Source organism: Equus przewalskii, chromosome 21, assembly GCF_037783145.1.
Source record: "Equus przewalskii isolate Varuska chromosome 21, EquPr2, whole genome shotgun sequence".
NCBI classification, from domain to species: Eukaryota; Metazoa; Chordata; class Mammalia; order Perissodactyla; family Equidae; genus Equus; species Equus przewalskii.
In genome coordinates this window covers 5,336,118-5,358,159 of record NC_091851.1, presented here as the reverse complement: position 1 = coordinate 5,358,159, position 22,042 = coordinate 5,336,118, and the positions used below count along the sequence as shown (strand labels likewise).

Here is a 22,042-nt window from a genome sequence, read left to right as displayed (position 1 = left end):
ACCTAACAACGCTTTCTCAGAATGTATCCCTATCATTAAGTGATGCATGACTGTAATAACTTGAGGCATGGGGTCCCCCACAATGCGTCCAGACTGAGAGCTGCAGGGAGCGCTGGGTGGGAGGAACAGCAAACACTAATGGGGCTTTTCTGCTTATTCCTTTGTTCAGATATAACGCTTGCATACACCAGTGCTTCGAAAGGAGGACGAAAGGTGCTGGAAACATGGTCAACGGCTTGGCCAACAATGCTGAAATTGACGACAGCAGCAACTGCGACGCCACCGTGGTGCTACTCAAGAAAGGTAACGTAGGAGAGCCATGTACCAGAGGAGTGCCCACCCACTCTCACAGCCGCTGCTGGGCCCGAAGCTGACTGGAGAGCATGCTGCCCACCCCAGAGGAGACTAAGGGAGAGAAGGTTCTGGTCCTCCCTCCCTCCCTTTGGCTACATCATGGGGCAGTCTCACACCTGGTGATGAGCCCACTTGGAAAGCCCCATGGAAGTTCTTGAGCAAAACATTTGTTGGGAATGATACAGGGATATTAGGCCAGGATGGTAAAGGAGAGAAGACCACAGGTTTTGAGGTATTGACTCTGTCACATTTTGGCTGTGTGACCATGAAACCTCAATTTTCTCTTCTGCAATTGGGGGATAATTTTTGTAATGAGTCAAGGAGATAAAATATGTAAAATACTCCATTAAGGAAAGCTGTTATTAGTATATTGTATCCAGATTCATTCTCAGGCTAAAGTATGCCAGCTTCCAAGCTGCAAAATGACATAGAACGTTATCTTTTTTCCCCAAAGTAATTCCTATATTCAATAGATTCTTATTAAACAGTTGATATACTAAGAGAAATAATATAGTACTCTCTAATAAATAATATTCCTTCTTAGAGGAACACAGAAAATTATCATTTACTTTTCCCTAGAATGTGTTTCATTTTTCATTTAATTTTCTTTTAACTTTCCCCTTGAAATGTGCAGGTTTGTTTCTTCTTGGTCCCTTATGGTTGCTTTACAGGAAAAACAAAAAAGAAATGAGAAAATACAGGCTATTTTCAAATATATGTCTGACTTTGAAATCTGTGGGTAATTATTAGATTTTGAAATTCAATTATTTGATATACTTTTCTGACTAATTATATGCATGTTTAACAAAAGACTTGAGTTTTCAGTGCCATCCCACATAAGGATTTCATTTAGTTTCTTCTCTTCTGGGCAGTTTATAACCATAAAAGGAATATTCTTAGGGAATCAAAGAGAGCTACCTAATATCCGTCAGTGTTTTCCAGAGATTGTTTCATGTTTTAGTGGCTTGGAAAACAGGAGTGGGAACCAGGAGAGGCTGTGGCCAGGTACCCATGAGCTGTGTGCTCAGATTGCACACTCAGGGAGGTCTGCCAGCAAATCATTACCCGGGGTTCGTCCCACGCCCCCTCTGGACCTCAGGCCTCTGTAATGTGGACAGCTCCCCCAGCCACCCCTTTGTCAGCCCTGCTCATAGGCTGGCCTGAGCAACATGTACGTTCCCCACCATGCCCTCCACTTGACACTAAAGTCAATTCTGAAGCTTTTAACAGCTCAGTGTGAACATTGTTGTCATTTGGAGCATGTAAAGGGTTACTAAAGATTACTGGGGTCTTTCCTGTGTCCCAGATCTGAGTGGTAGGAAAAGAATCCTTTGAGGACAGGGAGGAATTCCCTTATGTTACCATGTATTCTTACTATGTCAGTGAATGATGCTTAAGTTATTTCAAGTCATTTCAAAAGAGCTATCAATGAGCCCCATGGAAAACAGATTTTGACTCTTCTCCAAATTTCGCTCACTGCAACCCTCCCTGGATGGATGGATAGATGGATGGATGGATGGATGGATGGATGGATGGAAGGGTGGGTGGATAGATAGATGGGTAGATGGAAGGATGGACAGATGGGAGGAAGGATGGATGGAAGGAAGAAGGAAGAATGATGGAAGGAACAAAGGAAGGATAGATCAGTAGATGGGAGGAAGGAAGGTAGGAAGGAAGGAAAAGGGGGAGGAGAGAAGGAGGGAAAGAGAGAGGGAGGGAGGAAGGAAAGGAAGACTGAATGAATATCTCTTCCCTGTTCCTAGCCTCAATGTTATTTTTATTCTGTTTTTTGTCTCTTTAGCCAATTTCCAGCGCAAAGCGTCAGTGATCATGGTAGATGAGCTGCTGTCAGCCTACCCACACCAGCTGTCTTTCTCTGAGGCTGGCCTTCGAATCATGATCACCAGCCACTTTCCCCCCAAGACCCGACTCTCCATGGCCAGTCGCATGTTGATCAATGAGGTATCTGGGAAAGCACGGTCCTTTTGCCACTGGACAGGGGTGAGAAACTTTGGGGAGGGGAGCAATTTTCCTGGTCTGAAAGTGGAAGCACCTGACTCAACATTTAACAGAATTATATCCCTCGGCCGTTTCCCAACATCGTTGCTCGCTGGGCCAGCTGTGCATCCTGGTCCTTGCTCTTCCTCCACGTGTTGAAAGACATGGTCTGGCTCCCAGTTATATAGAAAAACTCTCCTGTCCCCTTCTGCCTACCTTTTTCTTTTTATCTTCCATTTGAATAAAGCCCTCTGACGTGAACTTGCACTGAAGTACTTGCTAAATCAGAGTTACCTTAGTTTAAAGTAGTGCGGAGTCTCTGACCTGAATTTTTCTTTCTGTGTTCCTTTCTCTGGATGGCAGCCTTATTGATACACTAGTCCAAATACATTTGTGTGGCTTTCTCACACATGGACCAAGGGATTCATACAATCTGGAGATGAAAGATAGTGCCACAGTGCACAGGGAATCAAGAAGCCTGATAGAAAAGAAGTGTGCACCTGAGACATAGGAATTTTCCTCTAAAAGGATTTGCAAGTTCCAATGGGTCATAAAAGGCTAATCCTTCCTCCCAGAAGGAGTTTGTCTGAGTTGCTTATTACTTTGAGGAATCCCTTAAGACTTGACTGCAGAGTCTCCTGGAAGCATCTCCTTGTCAAGTGCCTAGGAAAGATCCCAGTGCTGACGTTCTGGGTGTAAGGACTCACAGTCCCTCTGACCATGTTAAGAGTGCGCCTTTCTCTTTCCAGAGACAAAGACTGATAAACAGCAGGGCTTACGCCAATGGAGAATCCGAGGTGGCCATCAAAATCCCAATTAAGCACACCGTGGAGAACGGGACAGGGCCCAGCAATGCCCCAGACAGAGGTGTGAACGGGACTCGGAGGGACGATGTTGTTGCCGAGGCTGGCAACGAGACAGAGAATGAGAATGAGGACAATGAGAACAATGAGAATGATGAGGAGGAAGAGGAGGATGAGGAGGAGGATGAAGGACCGTACACACCATTCGACCCCCCCTGTAAGAGGTCCTATGTCTGGGCTGGGGTTGGGAGCTGTGTTGAAGCCACTGAGTAGATGCCCTTGACTTTGAAGATCTTTCTGCCATTCAATTCAAAGAATATCTCTATGTGAGCGTAAAAAGATTTATATTAATTTCTACAACAGGCAAGACTCTGTTGTACAGGGTCCAAAGATGACCAAGATGACGACACATGATCATTGGTTGAAATGTGGGAGCTTTGACCCAATGTGTAATTGGTTGGCATTTTGTGGCACAAGGCCCTCTCTTAGCTGTTCTGCAGGACCTTTGGGTGCTAAGGAGGAAATGCACGTGAGCTGTGTTAGCAAAGAAGCTTGGTGCTCAAGGGAAGAGGCCTTCACCCAGCTTCACCCGTCCCATTCCAGCTGGCAGGGGAGCTGTCCTGTCTTGGCCAGCCCTAGGGGACACATGCAGCCCTCCCACTTGGCCTTGGTTTTCCTTCTCACTTCCTGCTCCTCACCCCCATTCAGATCCTTCATCTGCCACGACCTGCTGTTTCCAGGGCGGGCACCACAGGAGATGCAGTCTTGGGCAAAAAACATTCCAGCTCTAACTAACTCTCGCATGGTGGGGCTTGCCAAGGAAATCTCCGTGGTACCTTGAAGGGGTGGGGATAAGCAAGGCTTGTAAAGCTTTCAGGCCGTCAGGGTGGTGTCCTTCCTGCCTGCTACCTCCAACAAAGACTTGGCTGTTCCAGCGACCTTGTGCCCCTACTGTACCCATTAGTGGAGTGGATGGACTAAGCCCAAAGATTTCTGCCTATTTGCTAGTATTTCAGGAAAGAGTTCAGCGGTCCAGTTCACATTCACTGTCAAGTGTGTGAGGCTTAATTAACGTGGGCGACTTCTGTGAGATGTTTCAATTTACAGGAGGACTATAAATTCTGAGGCAGGCTTGCTTGATCCACTTGAAAGGCCGTTTAGTGGCGGCACGTGGGTGCAGAGTGTCAGAGTGGGGTCTTATTTTCAGATGCAAGGTCTTTCTGTGCTCCTCTTAGTATCCAGGGGACAGCAAGTAACACTCAGACCAGAACTGCTCCTGTGCCCCCACAGGGCCTCTGAGAGCTCAATCTTGTCAAGGACTTATCAAAACTAACTAGAAAATATCCACCCAGATTCCTATACCCCAAACTCCAGAACTGCCCAGCCAGAGTTAGATCAGTACCTGTTAGTAGGTTAACTTGATAGAGAAAAGTATACTGGCTCTTTATCCATTTTGCCACTGTTGGCTATATTTCTTGGCAACTCTCTTCCTTACCAACCAGGACAAAAACATTTTATGGACTAAATGACCAGACGCTCCATTCTTCCCTTGTAAACCTTTGTGCTCAGTTTCTATTGCTAAGCAACAAATTCACACATACTTAACAGCTTAGAACTCCCATTGATTTGCTCCCGGTTCTGAGGGTCAGAAGTCCTGCAAGGCCTACCTGGATTTCAGAGGCTCACAAGACCATAATCGAGGTGTGGGCAGGGCTGCAGTCCTTTCTGGAGGTCCCGGGAGGATCCCTCCTGAGCACGTTCAGGTTGCTGACGGAAGTTGGTTCCCTGCGGTTGTACAGCTGAGGTCCTGGTTCCTTGCTGGCTGTTGGCCAGGTGATGCTCTCTGCTCCTAGAGGCCGCCTGTGTTCCTCGTCACATGGCCCCTCCATCTTCAAACCAGCAACGGTGTCTTGGGTCCTTCTCACTCTTCTAACCTGTCTGGCTTCCCCTCTGCTTGTGGGGGCTCCTGTGAATAGACAGGCCTAGTCTGATTAGAGCTGCATGGCCTCCCCATCTGGGGGTCAGCTCTGCCCACACAGCACAGCACAGTCAGGGGACTGACAGCTCCTCCTCCTCACAGGTTCCGAGAATTGGGGCACAGAATCTTGGGGCCCATGTCTGCAATTCTGCCTGGCCCAGCTCTTGTTTTCAGAGTCCACCATCGTCAGCTCATAACCAAGCTCCAGAAGTGCCCATTCTGCTAGAGTCTCTCACTGATTAGAGAAGTAGCGGGGCAGGTGAAGAGTCTGTACGTGAGCAGGCGTGGTGTTGCCCTCCCGGTTCCCAGAAGCCCCAAGTAAACCCCTCCAGGCAGACCACTAAAGACACGTGTGGGACCAGACACATCGTCTGGCTCCCACACCTGGGCCTCATTACTTAGTGGGGGAAAAAGGCTCCCCTGCAGATCACTTCTTCTGTACCTCTCACTTGGACCCGATAAATTCCAGACCTCACTGTGAGGTTTCAGAGTGTCTTGAAACTCCTGCTGGCTGCCCCGCCGCGTCTCTGTGATTAGGGTGCAGATGAGGAGGCCACTTGTATGTTCGGAGACATGACTGGAGAGGTGGACTCGGGACCCCCACCTCAGGGACCCTGCATCCTTTGGAAGCACAGGCCTGAGAGGAGAAACAATGCTCTGCGTGGTCCTGCCTCCCCTTGGGGTCTCTGCCTCATGCCAGGGTCCCGAACTGGTGCGATAGGAAGTGGGATCCCAAGTTCTGCCGTACCAGCCCTCTCCCCTGGGCATCCTGATAAAGTGCAGCCTCTGATTCCGGAGGTCTGGGTGGGGCTCGAGATTTTGCATTGCTCACAAGCCCCCAGGTGACACCGATGCTGCTGGGCCGTGGGCCACCCCTGAGCGGCTGGAGCCCTGGAGTCACCCCAGCAATCCTCACAGCTCTTCTGAGACTCAGGGGACCCTCAGGCAGAGCGAGTTTCACCTCTGAAGTGCAGAGTGGGCTTGTCCAGTTCTGATCCTCTGTTCTCCACCAGCGCTGAGAAACCCCATTCCTCAGAAACTTCCATTTGAGGCTAGGGGGTTAAGTGTCGAGCCAGGCCCTCCCCGGGGCAGGCCGGCCCCCTTGCAGGGGCGATCAGGCCAGAGCGAGCGCGCCGCAGGCCAGCAGAGGGCACTCGAGGAGCCGCGAGGACTCAGCCCCGGAACCTCATGTCGGGTTCCTCTCACCTTAAGTTCCTTTGGCCTGAAGAAGGTCCGTCCCCACAATGAGGACATTTTCCCTCTCGTGGTCATCCTGCAAGGGCCGGGCTCCCTGTGTTTCTGTCACTCAGCTGCAGGGCTTTTTTCTCCCCAGGGCTTGACTATAGTGGGTACAATTAACAAGTAAATAATTAACAAATAAGGAGTATGTAGGTATAGGCATATGTATGACATTTGTGTATGTGTCTGTATACATGAATATAAGTGTATATGCACATATGTACTCTGCACGTGTGGTATAATGTATGCACATAACATGTTCATATACATACTGTATACATGTAGTATATGTGTTGAATGTTTATAAAACATATGTACATGTATTAACATGCCTGTGTATATATGTGCATATAATATATATAGGTTAAATTCATATGGTATATATGTATATTATATACACCTCTGCATAGTGTATGTGTACATATATACATACATATAAATTGTACAGATATTCTTATTTCTTGTGTGAAGAAAGCCTTACTACTGACTGACAGAAAGAGAAACATTTACATGTGTATGTAGGTAAATACACTTCCATAGAAAAAAGACTGAAGAGAAATACACCAAAATATAAGTATGTTTATCCTAGGTGGAATTATATTTGATTTTTTCTCTATTTCCCATTTTAAAACAATGTACATTTTTATTGCCTATATAATTAGAACAAATGTATATATTCAGCTCTAGGTCTAAAATACTAAGCAATGACTTTTTCTCTTTCCAATAGAATTAAGCTTCCCAAAAAGCTTAATAAGGAATATAACTTAGGAACAAGTCCTCGGCTTTTTAGAGCTGGTCACACTCAAAGGGACGCTCTGTGCTCCGGGTGCCCGTTCACGCCCCTGGCTTCCTCTCCCAGTTGCTGGCTGTCTCTCGAGAAATCGCGTCCCTGCCCACGCATCGGGTCCCTGAGCAGAGAGTTTGGTTTCGTAATTCACTGCTGCATCCTCGGCACCTGGAGCCGTGGCTGGCACAGAATGGCGCAGTGGGCATCAGTGGATATCTGTTAAATGAACGAACAAACCTATCCCCAGGTGGCTCTATTTGGACCACATGGCAATGGAACAAAAGAGGAGAAAATGTCCAGAAATGCTGTTGACTCAAAGAGGAGAGGAAACGGTTTTTACCCCTTTGTTCAGAAATGGAAGTTTATATTAGCTAAAATGTGGACGGACGATTCTTACCTGACTGCTCTCGCTCCCCAAATCATTGAAAAAGCACATTTCTGTATCACCTGGTTTGCTCAAGGAGTTATGTTTGTTATATGACGTTTAAAGGTATATTCCAGATGATACTCATTGAATTTCTACGTCCTTGTTACAAGGGAGCTATAACTTACAGAAAGCAGCCCTATCATTTTTAATGTCAGTGAGAACTGTTTCTAGTTACACTGCCCTCCTTGTGTCAAGTCAGAATTTTTAAAGCAGCTGAGAGAAAAAACTCGACTCATTTGTGCTAACTTGTACTCCTTGCAGCTTTACCTAATAAGAATCATTTTCTACGCTCTTGCAGTAGTAAGTTCTGACTTTGTTTTTCTTCTCTTTTTTATCTTCTGAAGAATGACGAAGAGCCAAACTGAAGTCGTTTCTCTTCCCAGCCATGTGTTCCTTTATAACTTCGATTGGGCGTGTACTGTAAACCAGATCTAGTCTTCCTCCCTCTCCCTGTGAGGGAGTCAGGAAGACCGGAAGGCCAGGAAGGGAGAACCCACGATGGAGAAGTGCTTGTCACCACATTGCAGCATTTAGGAACGTGCAGAATTCAGAAAGCATTTGGGATCCAAAGATCTGGCCATCTTCTGGATTCTGCAACATTTAAAAGTCCCTCACAAAACAACTCTCAGATAGTCTTTTCGCTTTGTAACCCAGCCAAACTCAGTCTAAATGTTCTCATCATTCACTTCACCATCTCCAGATCTTAAATCTGAAAAGGTGCATAGTAGCTAATAGAGAAAGATTTCCCCTTTCTGAATAATTTGTTCTCTTTGCCTTATTCTGCATTTATAAGTGGGATACCCTTAGACTCTTAAAAACAAATAAATTTTCTTTGAGCATGTGATAAATGCCCTGCACTGTTCATGGCATTCAAAACAGAGTGGTAAACCAGCTAGAGAAAACACTCATTCTTACAGAGTTTATATTCTAGTTTGGGGGCAACTGAAAATAAATGAGGAAACAAATGAACTTGATAATTTCAGACAGAATAAATTTGTCATGAAATGACTAAAAGCAGGTGATGGGAAAGCAAGGAGTGTGGTAGGTGAGAGTCTTGTTTAGATTGGGTGATCTGAGTGATCAGGTGACGTTTGAACTGTGAAGTGGCCTGCATGACAGGGCCGAGTCAGCCACGAGGAGATCCAGGCAGAGGGAATGGCAAGTGCAAAGGCCCTGAGGCAGAAAGAGGCTTGGAGTGTCTGAGGAGGAAGGTCAAAGCAGGGGAATGTGTGAGTAGGGAGAGTGGCAGGTGGGGGCCAAATCAAGTAAGGCCTCGTCAGCCGTATTGGGAAGATGTGGTTTTACTCTGAGAGCTGTGGAAGCTAATGGAAGGTTCTAGAACAGTCTGCTTTTGAGGCTGTCCCTCTTGCTATTGGTGGTGAGCACATGGAGGCAGGGCAGGTGTAGGAGCCAGGAGTCCCCTCAGCAGCCAGGTCTTCAGCCAGGTCATGTGTGGAGGACTGGGCCCAGAGGGAAGCAGTGGGGATATAATGAGTTGCAGACAGATGAGAATGCCCTGGGCAAGTTGCCAGGGTTGGGCATAGGGGATGAAAGAACGGGGAGAGTCAAGAATGACCTTGAGTATTTTGACTCCAGCAACTTGCAAGCTTACGTTGTCCCAGCCCCTATCGTAATATCATCTCATTTAATTTTTCCAGCAACTCTGTGAGCTCAGTGCTGTTGTGTCCATATTTTACAGATGAGGAAACTGAGGCTCAGGGAATTTAAATAACTGAGCCACTCGACCCAGACAGAGCAGGGATCGGACCGAGTGCTATCTGATGAGAAATCCCCACTCTCCCCCCAGAGACTGCCCTGCCTCGGCCATCGGAGGGGGGCCTGGGGGCCAGAAGTGATGTCATGTAACTTTACACTGCAGTTTTAAGAAATTATTGGGAGTCTGGCAAGAGATAAAAGAAATAAGTGCTGGATAGTGATAGAAAATTATGGAATAAATTTTGTTAAACGTTTTATTAATCACTGTTCAAAATGTAATTTTAAAAATACCTCCGTAACTCTGGTGGGAATATAAAATGGTGGAATCATTTTGGAAAACTGTTTGGCAGTTTCTTCTAAAGTTAAATAAACACTATGACTCAGCAATTCTACTTCTGGGTCTTTGCCCAAGAAAAATGAGAACATGCCCACAAAAAGACTTGTAGACAATGCTCATAGCCACTTTAGTCGTAATACCCCAAACCTGGAAACACCTCAAATTCCCATCCACAGGAGAACAGATAGACAAACTGTGTATCCACAGGGTAGAGCACTACACAGCTTTTCAAAGGAATGAGTTACTGACACATGAATGAATCTCAAAAAACATTTTATTGAATAAAAGAAGGTAGACACAAAGACATACCATATGATTTTGTTATTTGAAGTTGGAGAACAGGAAAAACTGATCTGTGGTGGTAGGGACTGGGGGATTGACTAGAACGAGGCACAGGGAACTTTCTGGAAGATGGAGATGTTCTGTATTCTCACTGAAGTGGGAATCACACATGAGTGTACATATTTCGTAGCAGAGGTGAGTTACCCCTTAAGCAGGATGGTAATAAAAGCCAAAGGAGAACTAATATGTTTGTCAAATCTGAGGCCACTAGGAACTCTTGGCTATATAGTCACCAAAATCAGCGTTTATAGGTAGCTCTCATACACGGCACTCAGGCAGCACAGGCCATCAGTGACAGATCCATCATCTTGTCCATGGCAGCAGATAGTTAGAGAGCCAGAAAGTAATGATTAATTTGCAAATCCATATCAGCTTGGGATCCAAACACTCAAGCGGTGTTTTGACAGCTTTGAGGGCCTTTAAAACATCTTTCAAGACTTCCGTGAGCTGATGGACGATGCTTAGCAATTCCACTAGATGGCGCTGTGACCGCTGACACCTTGTGATCTGGAAAGATTGGGTTACCTAACCATGAGGAGGACAACAGGGGTGGACTGCTGGTCTTCCTAGCTCCCCTCCCTCATGCACGGCCCCCCACACACACTCATCCCTTTTTGTATCCTGAGCATCTTCCTCATCCTGTCCCACCTGGCCACATTCACCAAACCATCCCCCCTGCCCTGTATACTCAGAAGTGACTCATCCTGTCATTTCAGAGGCCCAGCTAGTAGGTAGGCAGTGGTTTTGTTGGTGGTGGAAAGCCATTTGAGTCTTTTTGGAAAAGAGCAATATAATAAAGTTTATGTCACAGGCCATCAGTCAGGATGTAAATGTCTGGGGGAAGCAGTGCAGAAGGCTGGTGGAGCAGAGAAATGAAGCCAACTGATTTTTTTTTTTTGGCTTTTTTATTTTCCCAGCTGGCAAACTGGAAACAGTGAAATGGGCATTCACCTGGCCACTGAGTTTTGTCTTATACTTCACTGTACCCAACTGCAACAAGCCCCGCTGGGAGAAATGGTTCATGGTGACGTTCGCTTCCTCCACACTGTGGATCGCAGCCTTCTCCTACGTGATGGTGTGGATGGTGAGTGTGTTGAGGACCCCATGGCATTGCTAGATCTCTTTAGAGTGAAAATTGCACTCAACTAGAAGGGAATAGGCGTTGGGATTTCAGCCCAGTAGCTGTATCCGTCAGCTATTGCTGCAAAAAGCCACATAACAAACCATCCCCAAACTCAGTGGTTTAGAATCACGAGCATCTGTTCTCCTGCTCACATGTCTGCGGTTGACTAATCACAATGGGGACTGGCGCGGCAGCTCTGCTTCCAGCTACAGCACGGCTACACTTGATTCAGGCAGCAGGTGGGGTTCATGTCTACTCCATGCATTTGCTCCTTTTCCTTGGACCAGTGGCTACCTGGGGAATGCTCGTCTCTCAATGAATCATTGAAATGCAAGAGAGCAAGTGGTGAAAGACAAGAGGCTTCCCAGGGCCTTGGCTTGGAACTGACATACCATCATTTCTACCACCTTCCGTCAGCCAAGCCCACCATCAATGGAGTGGGGGAAATACACTCCATCTGCTCCAGTGGGAAGAACAGCAGAGTCACCATCCAAAGGGCCTGGAGGAAAGGGATGAGGAATTGGAGAGTGACGATCCCATCTATCAGAGTCACTTCCCCTAGCTGAGTCTCATCAACCAAAAAATGAGGTCATTTGGACCAGGTGACTTCCCGAGGGTCCCTTCTGAAGCTAAACTAATGATTCAGGGATTGGAATAGGTTGTGGGGCTATGGCTCAAAAGAGCCTCTGCCCTAAGGCCATTTTAGGAAATGCAGCCATTGGAATGCAGTGCCCATTTATGACCACTTTTTAACTGGGGAGCAAAACTAATTCATCAGAATTGGAGTTGGGCAGATATTAAAAGCCATCACAAAATTATGCACATCTAAGTTAATCTTGGTTGAATAGTGGACAGAAATGCAGTATAAGTTCTGGAGAATTAAACTCAAGAGCTAAAAAAAAAAAGGTCTGAAAATATTGTTTTGGAGGTGATCGCAAATTTGTAAACCTGACACAATTAACTCATAATTATCCCTTGCCTTCAACACCACAGACAGATATTTTCTTCTTCAATCCAGATTTTATAGCCAGGGGTTTCTCCCTCACCCTATATTCATTAACGTTTTTATTTGACATATTCATTGGGTACCGTCTCTGTTCCAGGTTTAGGGAGTGTGTTGGTGTCCCTGACCTCCACGAGCTCAATGGTTTTCTCCAAAGTCCACTCACAAAGTAAACCACTGATCTGAGGCTCAGCCTCCTGTTTGCCTCCTTCCACTCTGTGGAGGTTCTGGAAGTCCTGAGCAATGTCTGGGTGCAAGGGAGAAAACAGGAGAAGCAAGAGATCTGGTCCCAGCCACCTGGACAATCAGTTACCAAACCTCCAGACTCAACCACAAACATAACAGTAAGAGAGAGCAAGCAGCAGGGGCAGCAACTCCTTTCCAGGCCAAGCCCCGCTGAGCCAAACCAGATTCCTACAGGGACCCAGCTGAGGGTTAGAAAGGAAAAACAAGGTTTGGCCAGGATGCTTGTAGCTCATTTCACAAAAGGCTCCTCAGAACAACAAAAGAAATATGTGTTTCTGCATCTCACTTTCCTCCCTGGAGAGTGGAAGGCAGAGAGCCCCGAGGCCACCCCAAGTTCAGGCCAGCACTGAACGGAAATGAGGTTCAGTCTCTGGTTTGAAAAGAGGCAAGCCAGGCATGTCAACAGATTTAACTACCATCCCCCAAACCTTCGCATGGGGAAGGAGCAACTGTGCCCCTTGGAGTAAGTCAGGGTTTCATGTGTAGGTGTCTCTTTCCATCGCTGGCCCGGGAGGCACCATGCGGAGAACTGCTACTTACAACATGTGGTTTGCATTTCTTGTAATTTTACAGAAAGTGAGGGAGATCAAGTGGCATCCAAAATGACCTAAGCATTCCAGCTCTTGCGAGTTAGCCTCTCCTCGGGCCAACACACAGGGAATGGGTCTCTTTTTCCACTTCTCTCTCTTTTGCCACTGGCTCCCTCCTCTTCTGTCTCACGGACTGCTTTCCTCTCAGTGTTCCCATCTGGAAATCAGGGGGCAAGAATGGGCTCATTTACCAGATGGAAGCAGTGTCTCAGGCATCCCGTGTCCACCCTCTGGCCCAACCCCTGCTGCATAAGTAGAGGCCTGCCTGTGCCAATGAGCCTGACCGCTGGTGGGAAGGACCCCTCTGGCACTTACCAGCCTAACTGCCTTGGGCAGTGCCTCAGTTTTCCCATCTGAAGAATAGAGATAATAATAGCACCAACTCCATAGGGTTGTTGTGAGAATTAAGCTAAAACACACGAATATCGCTTAGCACAACGCCTAAGTACTAAATAAACATTATCATTATTATCGTGAAGACATTGTTAGCAAACGTCAGGGAAGAGAGGAAAGGAATTGTCTGCTTACGGCTTTTCCTACATGACTGATGGTGTAAATCCAGCCCCTTTCTGGTTCTTGTAAATTCCCGTTATGTATCTCAGGACTTGGATGCTCAAATTACCAGTACAGCGTGGCAGCCATCCCTCCTGGGTTTCTCAGGACGTCCTGTGTTCAAATATCCTTTCTCAATCTTGCCTTTCCCCAGAAACTCTATTTCCCCTCCCTCAAACCGTCTGCCTCACCTGAATGGAACAAGTGAAAAAGACCTATCTTTGATTGGAAAATGGGCTCCATAAGGGCACCCAGGTCCCCTGACCTGCAGGCCAGGTTTGCACGCACTGTTCTTTGCTGTCTGTATTGATTCAGAGGGCGGATGTTGCCCCCTGGAGAGATGGCCCAGATTGTAGGCTTTTGTGCTTCTTGATCACAGGATCCATGAGCCGGTAGGGTTGGCGTTGGCCCTCAGCTCACCATCTGTCTCTTCCTGCTGCTTCCAGGTCACAATCATTGGGTACACGCTGGGAATTCCTGACGTCATCATGGGGATCACCTTCCTGGCAGCCGGAACCAGCGTGCCCGACTGCATGGCCAGCCTCATCGTGGCCAGACAAGGTGGGGCCTCCAGTGGACGGGGATGGGGGAGAAGGAAGGCCTCCCTACCTGGGAGTCCACATGGCAGTTACCGGGGCGCCAAGTACTGACTTGGAAGGAACAATGAGTGACTTCAGTGCCATGTTGGTCAGAAGGCTTCCTGGCATCAGAAGAACAGGGAAACAAGCCCGAAGGTCACCCCTTGAGAAAGGCAGAGATGTTTCCTGGGTAGCACCCGCAGCCCCTTCTGGAGGTTGTATTGTCATCCTTCTATCATTAAAAATGGTAATAAATGTAATGATAGCTCACTTTTGCAGAGTGCCACACACAGAGCAAAGCAGATTAGGCACATTATCTGGCTTAATTTAAACAAATCTGTGAGGTAGGGACAACCATACCCCGTTCTATGTATAAGAAAACTGATACTTAGAGGAGACGGACCCCATGGCCTATGGTTTCCCCAGCTGCAATATCTCAAAGCGGTGGCTGCCAGAGGTCCATCTTCAGTGGGTGACAGAGCCCTCCCTCCTTGAAAACCAAGCTCACTGTTTATTGCCAGACCTCCCCCATGATGGCCATGCGCTTCCTTGCCCACGCCCGCTCTAACTGATGTGCCTGATTTGTGCTAGAGGGCATTGTTTGCAACACGCAGTTTAGCTACAACACTTAGCACAGTATCCTCTAGAAGTCCCCATGAATTTCTACTGGTTACATCATTTTTCTTAATAGTGCTCAATTGTTTAGAAGAATTAGAGCAGGTGAGAGGCTTTATAGAACTGTTGAGTTTATTCCTTTCTATAAGGATGTTTCAGAATTTTTGCAACTATATTTGGTTTTTTGAATCACTTGTATTTAGCCAATGATCATATTTGGAGTAAAGGTCAATAGATCAATAGAATGTGCACTTTATTCTATTCTACTGAAAATACATATTCAGTGTATTCAATGTCAGTGTCATTCTACAGTGACGGCCTAAGAGAGAACCAGGTACGTGTGCGAGCAGACCTGCTGGCTAGGCCTCTGGCTGTCGACCAAGGCTTGGGAGAGTCCCTCGTGGGCCCTGCACCCCCCTGAGATCACCTCCCTCACTCAGTGACCTCTCGTCCTTGCAGGCATGGGGGACATGGCCGTGTCCAACTCCATCGGGAGCAACGTGTTTGACATCCTCATCGGCCTCGGGCTCCCCTGGGCCCTGCAGACCCTGGCCGTGGATTACGGATCCTATGTAAGTGGGTCTCTTTGAACCCAGGGCTACACAGACTCTGTTTTTAGTGGCCTTGACCACTTGTCTCAGGGCAAGGAGGTGTGGAAATACTAATATTGAGGGAAAACAAATTCTCGTCAAAGTCCTTCAAAAGTCAGGCTCGAGAGGACATTCAGGACTCCAGAGCAGGGTTGGCAGGCTTTTTTTGTAAAGGGCCAGATAATAAATCTTTTAGGCTTTGTGGGCCAGACAGTCTCTGTCACAATTACTCGACTCTGTGGTTGTGGCCTGAAAGCAGCCAGGGACAATACGTAAGTGAGCGTGGCTGTTTCCGTGTGACTTTATTTATAGAAACTGAAATTTGAATTTCATATAATTTTCACGTCATGATATATTATGGTTCTTTCGACTCTTTTCAGCCATTTAAAGATGTAAAAACTACTTTTAACTCCTGTGCTATGCAAAAACAGATCGAGGGCCAGATTTGGTCCATGCGCCGTAATTTGCCAACCCCTGCTCTAGTGTATTTGTTTCACATGCAAAACGTTTTTATTCAAGAAGGAAGGGACACAAAATACAAGATGCCCTCTCTGCCAGGGATCTGGTGACAGTCAGACCCAGCTGTGGTGGCCTCCGTGCTCTCTCTCAAGGTTAAGCTGATTGTGACTTCAGGTGGATTTGCCAGTGGCTGACACAAGTGGGTCCAAGTAGGCTTCAGTGCTCTTTCCCGACTTGCCAAAATGTTCCCCCTCTGCTAAGGGAAACTTCAGCCCTAGACGCTGTCCAAAGACTGAAGAAGAAGCTGCAATTAGAGATTTCTTCCTGTGTCTGGGAAAAAACAATATTGTCCTTCTGAAGTTTTTGCTCGGTGCTTCTCTAAATGTATTACTGAGCGTGACTTTAGTCTATCTGTACAATATGTTATAAGTGGTTGTATATTCTGCAGAAAATATTGTAGCTTATTTTATCAAAAGATCGTTGTCTTCAGAGTTGCTTGACTAATGGCTGTTTCAACTTGGGAGGTTGTATCCAGCTGGTTACAGTGAAATTGAAATCTGTTCTGAAAGGCCACGTGGTTTGGGTTCATGTGAAGTTACCTGTTGGCTGAGAGATTTCCTCAGAGGGTAAAGATAAGCACAGGGAGATGGAAGGAAGTAGAATGTATTTTAAGGAGATCTCTTCTCTGTTGTCTATGAAATTGGGTAATGACCACATTCGCATTTTAATGTGGTAAAAATGGGCCACGTTACATTACACTGGGGAGTCTGGGAAAGCTGCTTGCTGGAGGTAACTATGAGTTGAAATCTGAATAAGTAGAACCAGCCATGGGGAAATTGGGGCAGGACAGAGCAAAAGCATTGCAGGCAAAAGAAACAGCCAGTGCAAAGGCCCTGAGGCAAAAATACACTTGTTGGCGAGAAAGGAATTTCAGTGTAAGTGGAGCAGAGTGAGCATGGGGGTGCATGGTTTGAGATGCAGTTGCGGCAGGAGGTGGGGGAGGCGGGGGCAGATCATGTGGGCGCTCATTTGACAACAAAAAATTATGGCATTCAAACTTACGTGATATATGGATTTAGAAAATGATGTTTGTGGACACCATCATAGCTTGGCTTGATGAGCAGTGTGTAGGTCTATGCCTGGGATCCGAACTCATGAACCCTGGGCCACCAAAGCAGAGTACGCGAACATAACCACTACACAACCGGGCTGGCAGCACAGATCATTTTGTGATGAGGTCTAGAGGTGGTATATATCCTGTCTGCTCCCACCCGTTGTCTAGATAAGTCACATGTCCCCACCTAGATGCAAGAGAGATCCAGGACATTAGTTTAGCTGTGCATCCAGGAAGAAGAGGGGACACAGATGTCAGACAACACTAGTAGTCCCCACAGTCTGGGGTGTCCAGTTGAGAGTGGAATCCAAACAAGAGGATTTGCTGGATAACCTTCTACCGCCGATGCTGAGCTGCTCTTGTCCGAGACATCCACCCATACTGCAGCGTTCATCTGTCTGCCATGCCGACCAGAGCACTCAGGTTGAGGGGGCTCCATGCCCCTAACTGTACTGGGACGTGTTGACCACTCCTGCCTCTTTGATCTCCTTCTTCTGGGTCACATGTGGACACTCCACCTTCTGGTTAACACATCTCTCCTGAGCTCGAGCCGAGAGCCACATTATAGATTGTGTTTCATGTCTCTCATTAAAGTCTTGCTGCTTCCTTAAAATGCGAGTCACCTTGATGCTGTTCTGCCATTCCTCAAATAATCTCTTGGGTTTTTGCTACAGCCAACTAATCTAAATTTTACTTTTTTATTCCTTTATTCTGATTAAAAAATAGCTAAAGGTCTTCACTGAAAATTAGAGAAATTCTAACTTTCTGTAATGATGGAAATGTTCTATGGCTGCACTGTCAAATGCAGTAGCCACTAGCTCCAAGAGGCTTTTGAGTACTTGAAAAGTGGCTGTTACAAGTGAAGACCTGAGTTTTTAATTTTTATTTTAATTAATTTAAACTTATATAGCCACATGTGGCTTGTGGCTGCCCATAAGATGCTTCAGCTTTAGAGGGTGAAATAAAAATCATACATAGTCCAATCCATAGATATCAATTGTTAAATTGATATTAATTGTAAAATTTCAGCATATTTTTCTCTTTCTAGGTTGGCTTACATAGCTGAGACCACACTGTACAGTTTTGCACATTGCTTTTTATACTTCTTATTCTATCAAACACATTTTCCTTAAAATCTCATTAGAGATATCTTTAATGCAGCCTAAATAGTCTAGTTGTACCAAAATTTACTTAATCGTGCTGCTGCTATGGGACACATGTTGCTTCATGAGTTTTGCTGTTATAAATGATGATGCCACAGACATCTTTGTTCATCAATCTTACAGATTTTAGAGATCTATAAAAATTGTTCATAAGACTACATTTACATTTGAGTTTATTTCCTTTGATCATTTTGCCAGAGTTGAAATTGTTATATAGGGTATGAACACTTTGAAGCTCTTTACACGTGCCTAATTATTTTTCAATATGACAATATTCCTTACAGTTTAATTTGTCCTAATTTCATTCCTGAGGTTTAGGGGGCAGCTTTTTGGCAACCGCATGTTCTTTCTTTTTTGTTAACACAGGCTTACCCATCAAATTGTGACCACAGGAAGCTCCGTGAGGGTGAGCTTCCTCGTGGCACATAGTATGGGGCATGTACATACTTGAGACATGAAAAAAGCGTTGACTAAATAGAGCCCGTGTTAGGTCTTCCATTGCATTAGCTTTCACCAACAGTTGCCTTTTGTGAGTTAGAGGGAAGCTTCAGGTCCAAGCTGAGACATGAGGACATGGGTAGGCTAATAATTTGGTGCCCCTTCAAACCAATATTTTTTTAAAGTTTTGGCTCAACATTTATTTTTCAGAGGAGACAGAATTCTGCATGAGCAAAGGGTGGAGAAAGGAGATTACTGGTTCTGTCATTGCCTCTCCTTATTGTCACCCATTTCAGCTCAGGCCTTACACCTCCACGTCCTGCTTGAGCAAGGGCCCTGCAGCGAGCACAACCTGACTTCCTGAGGAAGAACGACTGGTGACCCTCAGTCGCTACTTGGTCATACTCGGTCCTGGTGCCTTATCCCTCCTTCCAAAGGCTCCAGCTCTTCTAGATGCAATGTTCTGTCTCTCATTTCATTCCCTGGTCCATCTTTATGTCCCATCTTCAGTGGCACCCCAGACCACCTGGCTTCCATGCCCCTTAACCCAGCTTGAGCATTGGGTATGTGGATCTGTGGAGTTTGTCAACAATCCTCCTGGCTTATTCCTCTGTTTGTTTCACTTTCCCACTTACCTCTTATGAAAGTTGTAAAGAAGTAAAATTCAGACCTCTGTAAACTCCAACTACTTTTTGTCTCCTCTGGTGAAGACTGGAGGATGGTGGCTAAAAAGCAGCCAGCAAAAGATGAAAAGAAACTGTGCTCTAAATAACCTGGGAAATCGATCTATGTTATTCTTACCATGTTGATTCTCTCCAGAGAGGGATGGACAGGCAGGAGCAGGGGATGCAAATTCTTCCCATATCTCTAAGATTTATGATGTTTATTTTTTCTTTCCTGGGATTACAGGGTACAGTCATGGAAGATGAAATAAAAACTTTAAAAATCAAAACTCAGAGCTCATACTGGAAATAAACCAGTTCTTCTTATGAGCTTTGAAATCTTCCTGACTAGAAATGGATATCAGGCCTGAAATTCCAACTCAACTAGGACTGTTGTCTGCCGTAAGTGAACCCATAATGATCTACCCTCATTCCTCTCCTGACATTCTCCCAACACTCTTTAGAGAACAGAAAATTAAACATAATTCTCCTGTCAGTAACATCACAGCCATGAAAACATAGCCTTTTCAGGTCCCAAATTCTAGTGACAGGGACCTGAAATTCTGATGATGAAGACAGAAACACAGGCCCTATGAGATGTTTGGCCCAAATTCATGCTTTCCATCTGTAGATGACATAATTGGGTCACTCTGGTCATTTTGCTGGAATTGTACAAGGAGCACATCTAATCCTGTGGGTGAAGATCTTCTTTGTCCTTGAAGTGGAGGCTAAAACGCAGGAGAAGAAACAGGCCACTACTCTGATCAGCAGCCGCGGCACACAGGAGAGTGTTCTTGGGGGAGACTTTTGGTTGAAAAGGCTGGAGAAAGAGGTGTAATGTTGTATTTTCATCCAGATCCTGCTATTTCTGTAACCAGTGCCAGATCTTCATTTTATTCCAGGGACAAAAATATCCAGTGTAGGCCTTTCCCCTGAAAGCAGAAATTCAGTAATATAATCTATAAACAGCTCATGAACCCCAGGGAAATCAAGATTTCTTTTCGTATGTGGTGAGGTAGGGGTCCCACTTCATCCTTTTGCGTGTGTACAATTATAGCAGCGAGCAATCCTCACACATCAATAGCTCCTGAGAGCTTTGCCATATTGCAGCCCAGTTAAATAATTTATATTCGTGCTGATGATTCTGAGTCATCAATAAAAAGTTGAAAATGAAATATTTTCATCAAAAACAGTTAAGGCACTGATATATAGAGAGGTGGACTTTAATTTTCTGGGACACTTTATTTGTACAGACTACCTCTTTGCCTGGTAATGGTTGACCAAAGTGGTGGCCCAGTATTTGGCCCAACCAAGCTGTGTCTGTTGGTTTTCCTGGAAGCCAGGGTCCCAGAACTGGCCCTCTGGAACCAAACTATCTCACAGAGTGTGTAAAGGGGCCCCCGGCAGGGATTCCAGTTGTCTCTTTCTCCAGCTCATCCTTCAGGTGTCAGCTTGGATGTCAGCTGTGATCTCCCAAGCTTGGGTCAGTTATCGCTCCTGTGTTTTTCAGCAGCTCCCGTCACAGCTTATCTTTGCCCCCTTGTCTGAATCTCCCCTAGAGAGGCAATCTCCCTGAGGGCAGGAATGGTGCCAGTCTTATGCATTTATTGTTTCCTCTGTGCCTAGGAGGGTGCCTGGTACTTAGAATGTGCTCAACAAATATTTTTTGGATGGATGGGTGGATCCTAACTTACCTATCAGCATCACCTCACCTGAGGAGGAAGATATGTGAGCAAAGCAAAACAAAGGAATAGGCTGTCCTGAGAAAAGAGCAGAGGACAAACAAAACAGTAATAAGAACAGCTTAACCTACTATGTGCCAGGCACTCCAGGGACACCATGTGCACATGGTCTCATCTAATCCTGACAGCAGCTAAATAAGACAAGAATTATTTCTTCACTAGTGTTTATTGTGCACCTACTCTGTGCCAGGAACTTGGTGAAGCACTGGGAAAACAGAATGAACAAGGCAGACTACCTGGTAGAGGGTGCATCAGGTGGGGGGCACAGACAATCCATGAGTGACAAACACATGAGTGTGCTTAACTCAGAGAGCAAAAGCCTTCTAAGGACAATGAGGCAGTGATGTGATAGAGAAGGGGGCATGTGTCATTCTGTATTCGATGGACGAGGAGGTTGGTTCAGTGCTGAGTGTGAATGACAAGGAAGAGTTGGGTGTGTGGAGGGCAGGGGGAGCATTCTAGAAAGAGGGGGCTGCAAGTGCAGAGACGCTGAGACGGGCTGTGTCTGAGAACAGCAGGAAGGCGAGGGCAGAGGGAGTACAGGGAGTGAGGTGGGCAGGGCGCCCAGGCTTCCTTCTGAGTGCACAGCTGGTCTAAGTCCCGTTCTGGAGATCAGGAAGCCAAGGCCCAGAGAGGTGACATCTCACAGCCGGAAAGAGGCAGAGAGAGGACAGCGAGGTTTTTTTCTCTCCCCAAAGCACCAGAGATCAAAGGGGTGGGGAGGAGCTAATTGCGGAAAGCGAGTCATGCCACAGCGCCACCATGCATGTCTCAGGGCACAGGAGCTGGAGGGTCGTCACTGGGGTGGAATTTTAGACCAGACCCATCCCTGAGTTTGAATCTTTGCTGGAAGAGAAGACAGGGTCTGCTTGTTAAGGCTAAGGTGAGCTCTTCAGCTTTACGTAAAGAGAAAAGGACCTGGAAGAGAAGAGAACTCCTGACCCCATACTCCCGTTCTAAAAGTCCCACAGACATCATGGCAGCTAAAATCCTCGCTGCCCTAGGTAAGTCACATATCTACAGTGAGTTTCTGACTGAGGGCTGGAGGAACCATTCTGGATGCTTCCATGAGGATTACCTGTCTAGTCAGTCCCTGGGTCCCTCCCTGGCTTTCATCGGGCCCTCCAGTGGCCAGCCCTCCACACCCAGCCACATTTTGGGGGCATCGCTGTGTAACTTCATGCCA

The 22,042-nt window shown here is 46.3% G+C and overlaps 1 protein-coding gene across 3 annotated transcripts in view; it reads left to right on the top strand.

Moving 5' to 3' along the window:
• The window catches only part of SLC24A3 (solute carrier family 24 member 3), a 458,948-nt gene that overhangs the window by 420,131 nt on the left and 16,775 nt on the right, over window positions 1–22,042 (top strand). For all 3 annotated transcript variants that reach the window (XM_008517772.2, XM_008517773.2, XM_070589502.1), the window contains 6 exons: window positions 170–303; window positions 2,156–2,316; window positions 3,102–3,372; window positions 10,899–11,065; window positions 13,942–14,056; window positions 15,148–15,260. In XM_008517772.2, coding sequence (XP_008515994.2) covers window positions 170–303; window positions 2,156–2,316; window positions 3,102–3,372; window positions 10,899–11,065; window positions 13,942–14,056; window positions 15,148–15,260 — 961 coding nt within the window. The remainder of the gene's footprint in view (window positions 1–169; window positions 304–2,155; window positions 2,317–3,101; window positions 3,373–10,898; window positions 11,066–13,941; window positions 14,057–15,147; window positions 15,261–22,042) is intronic.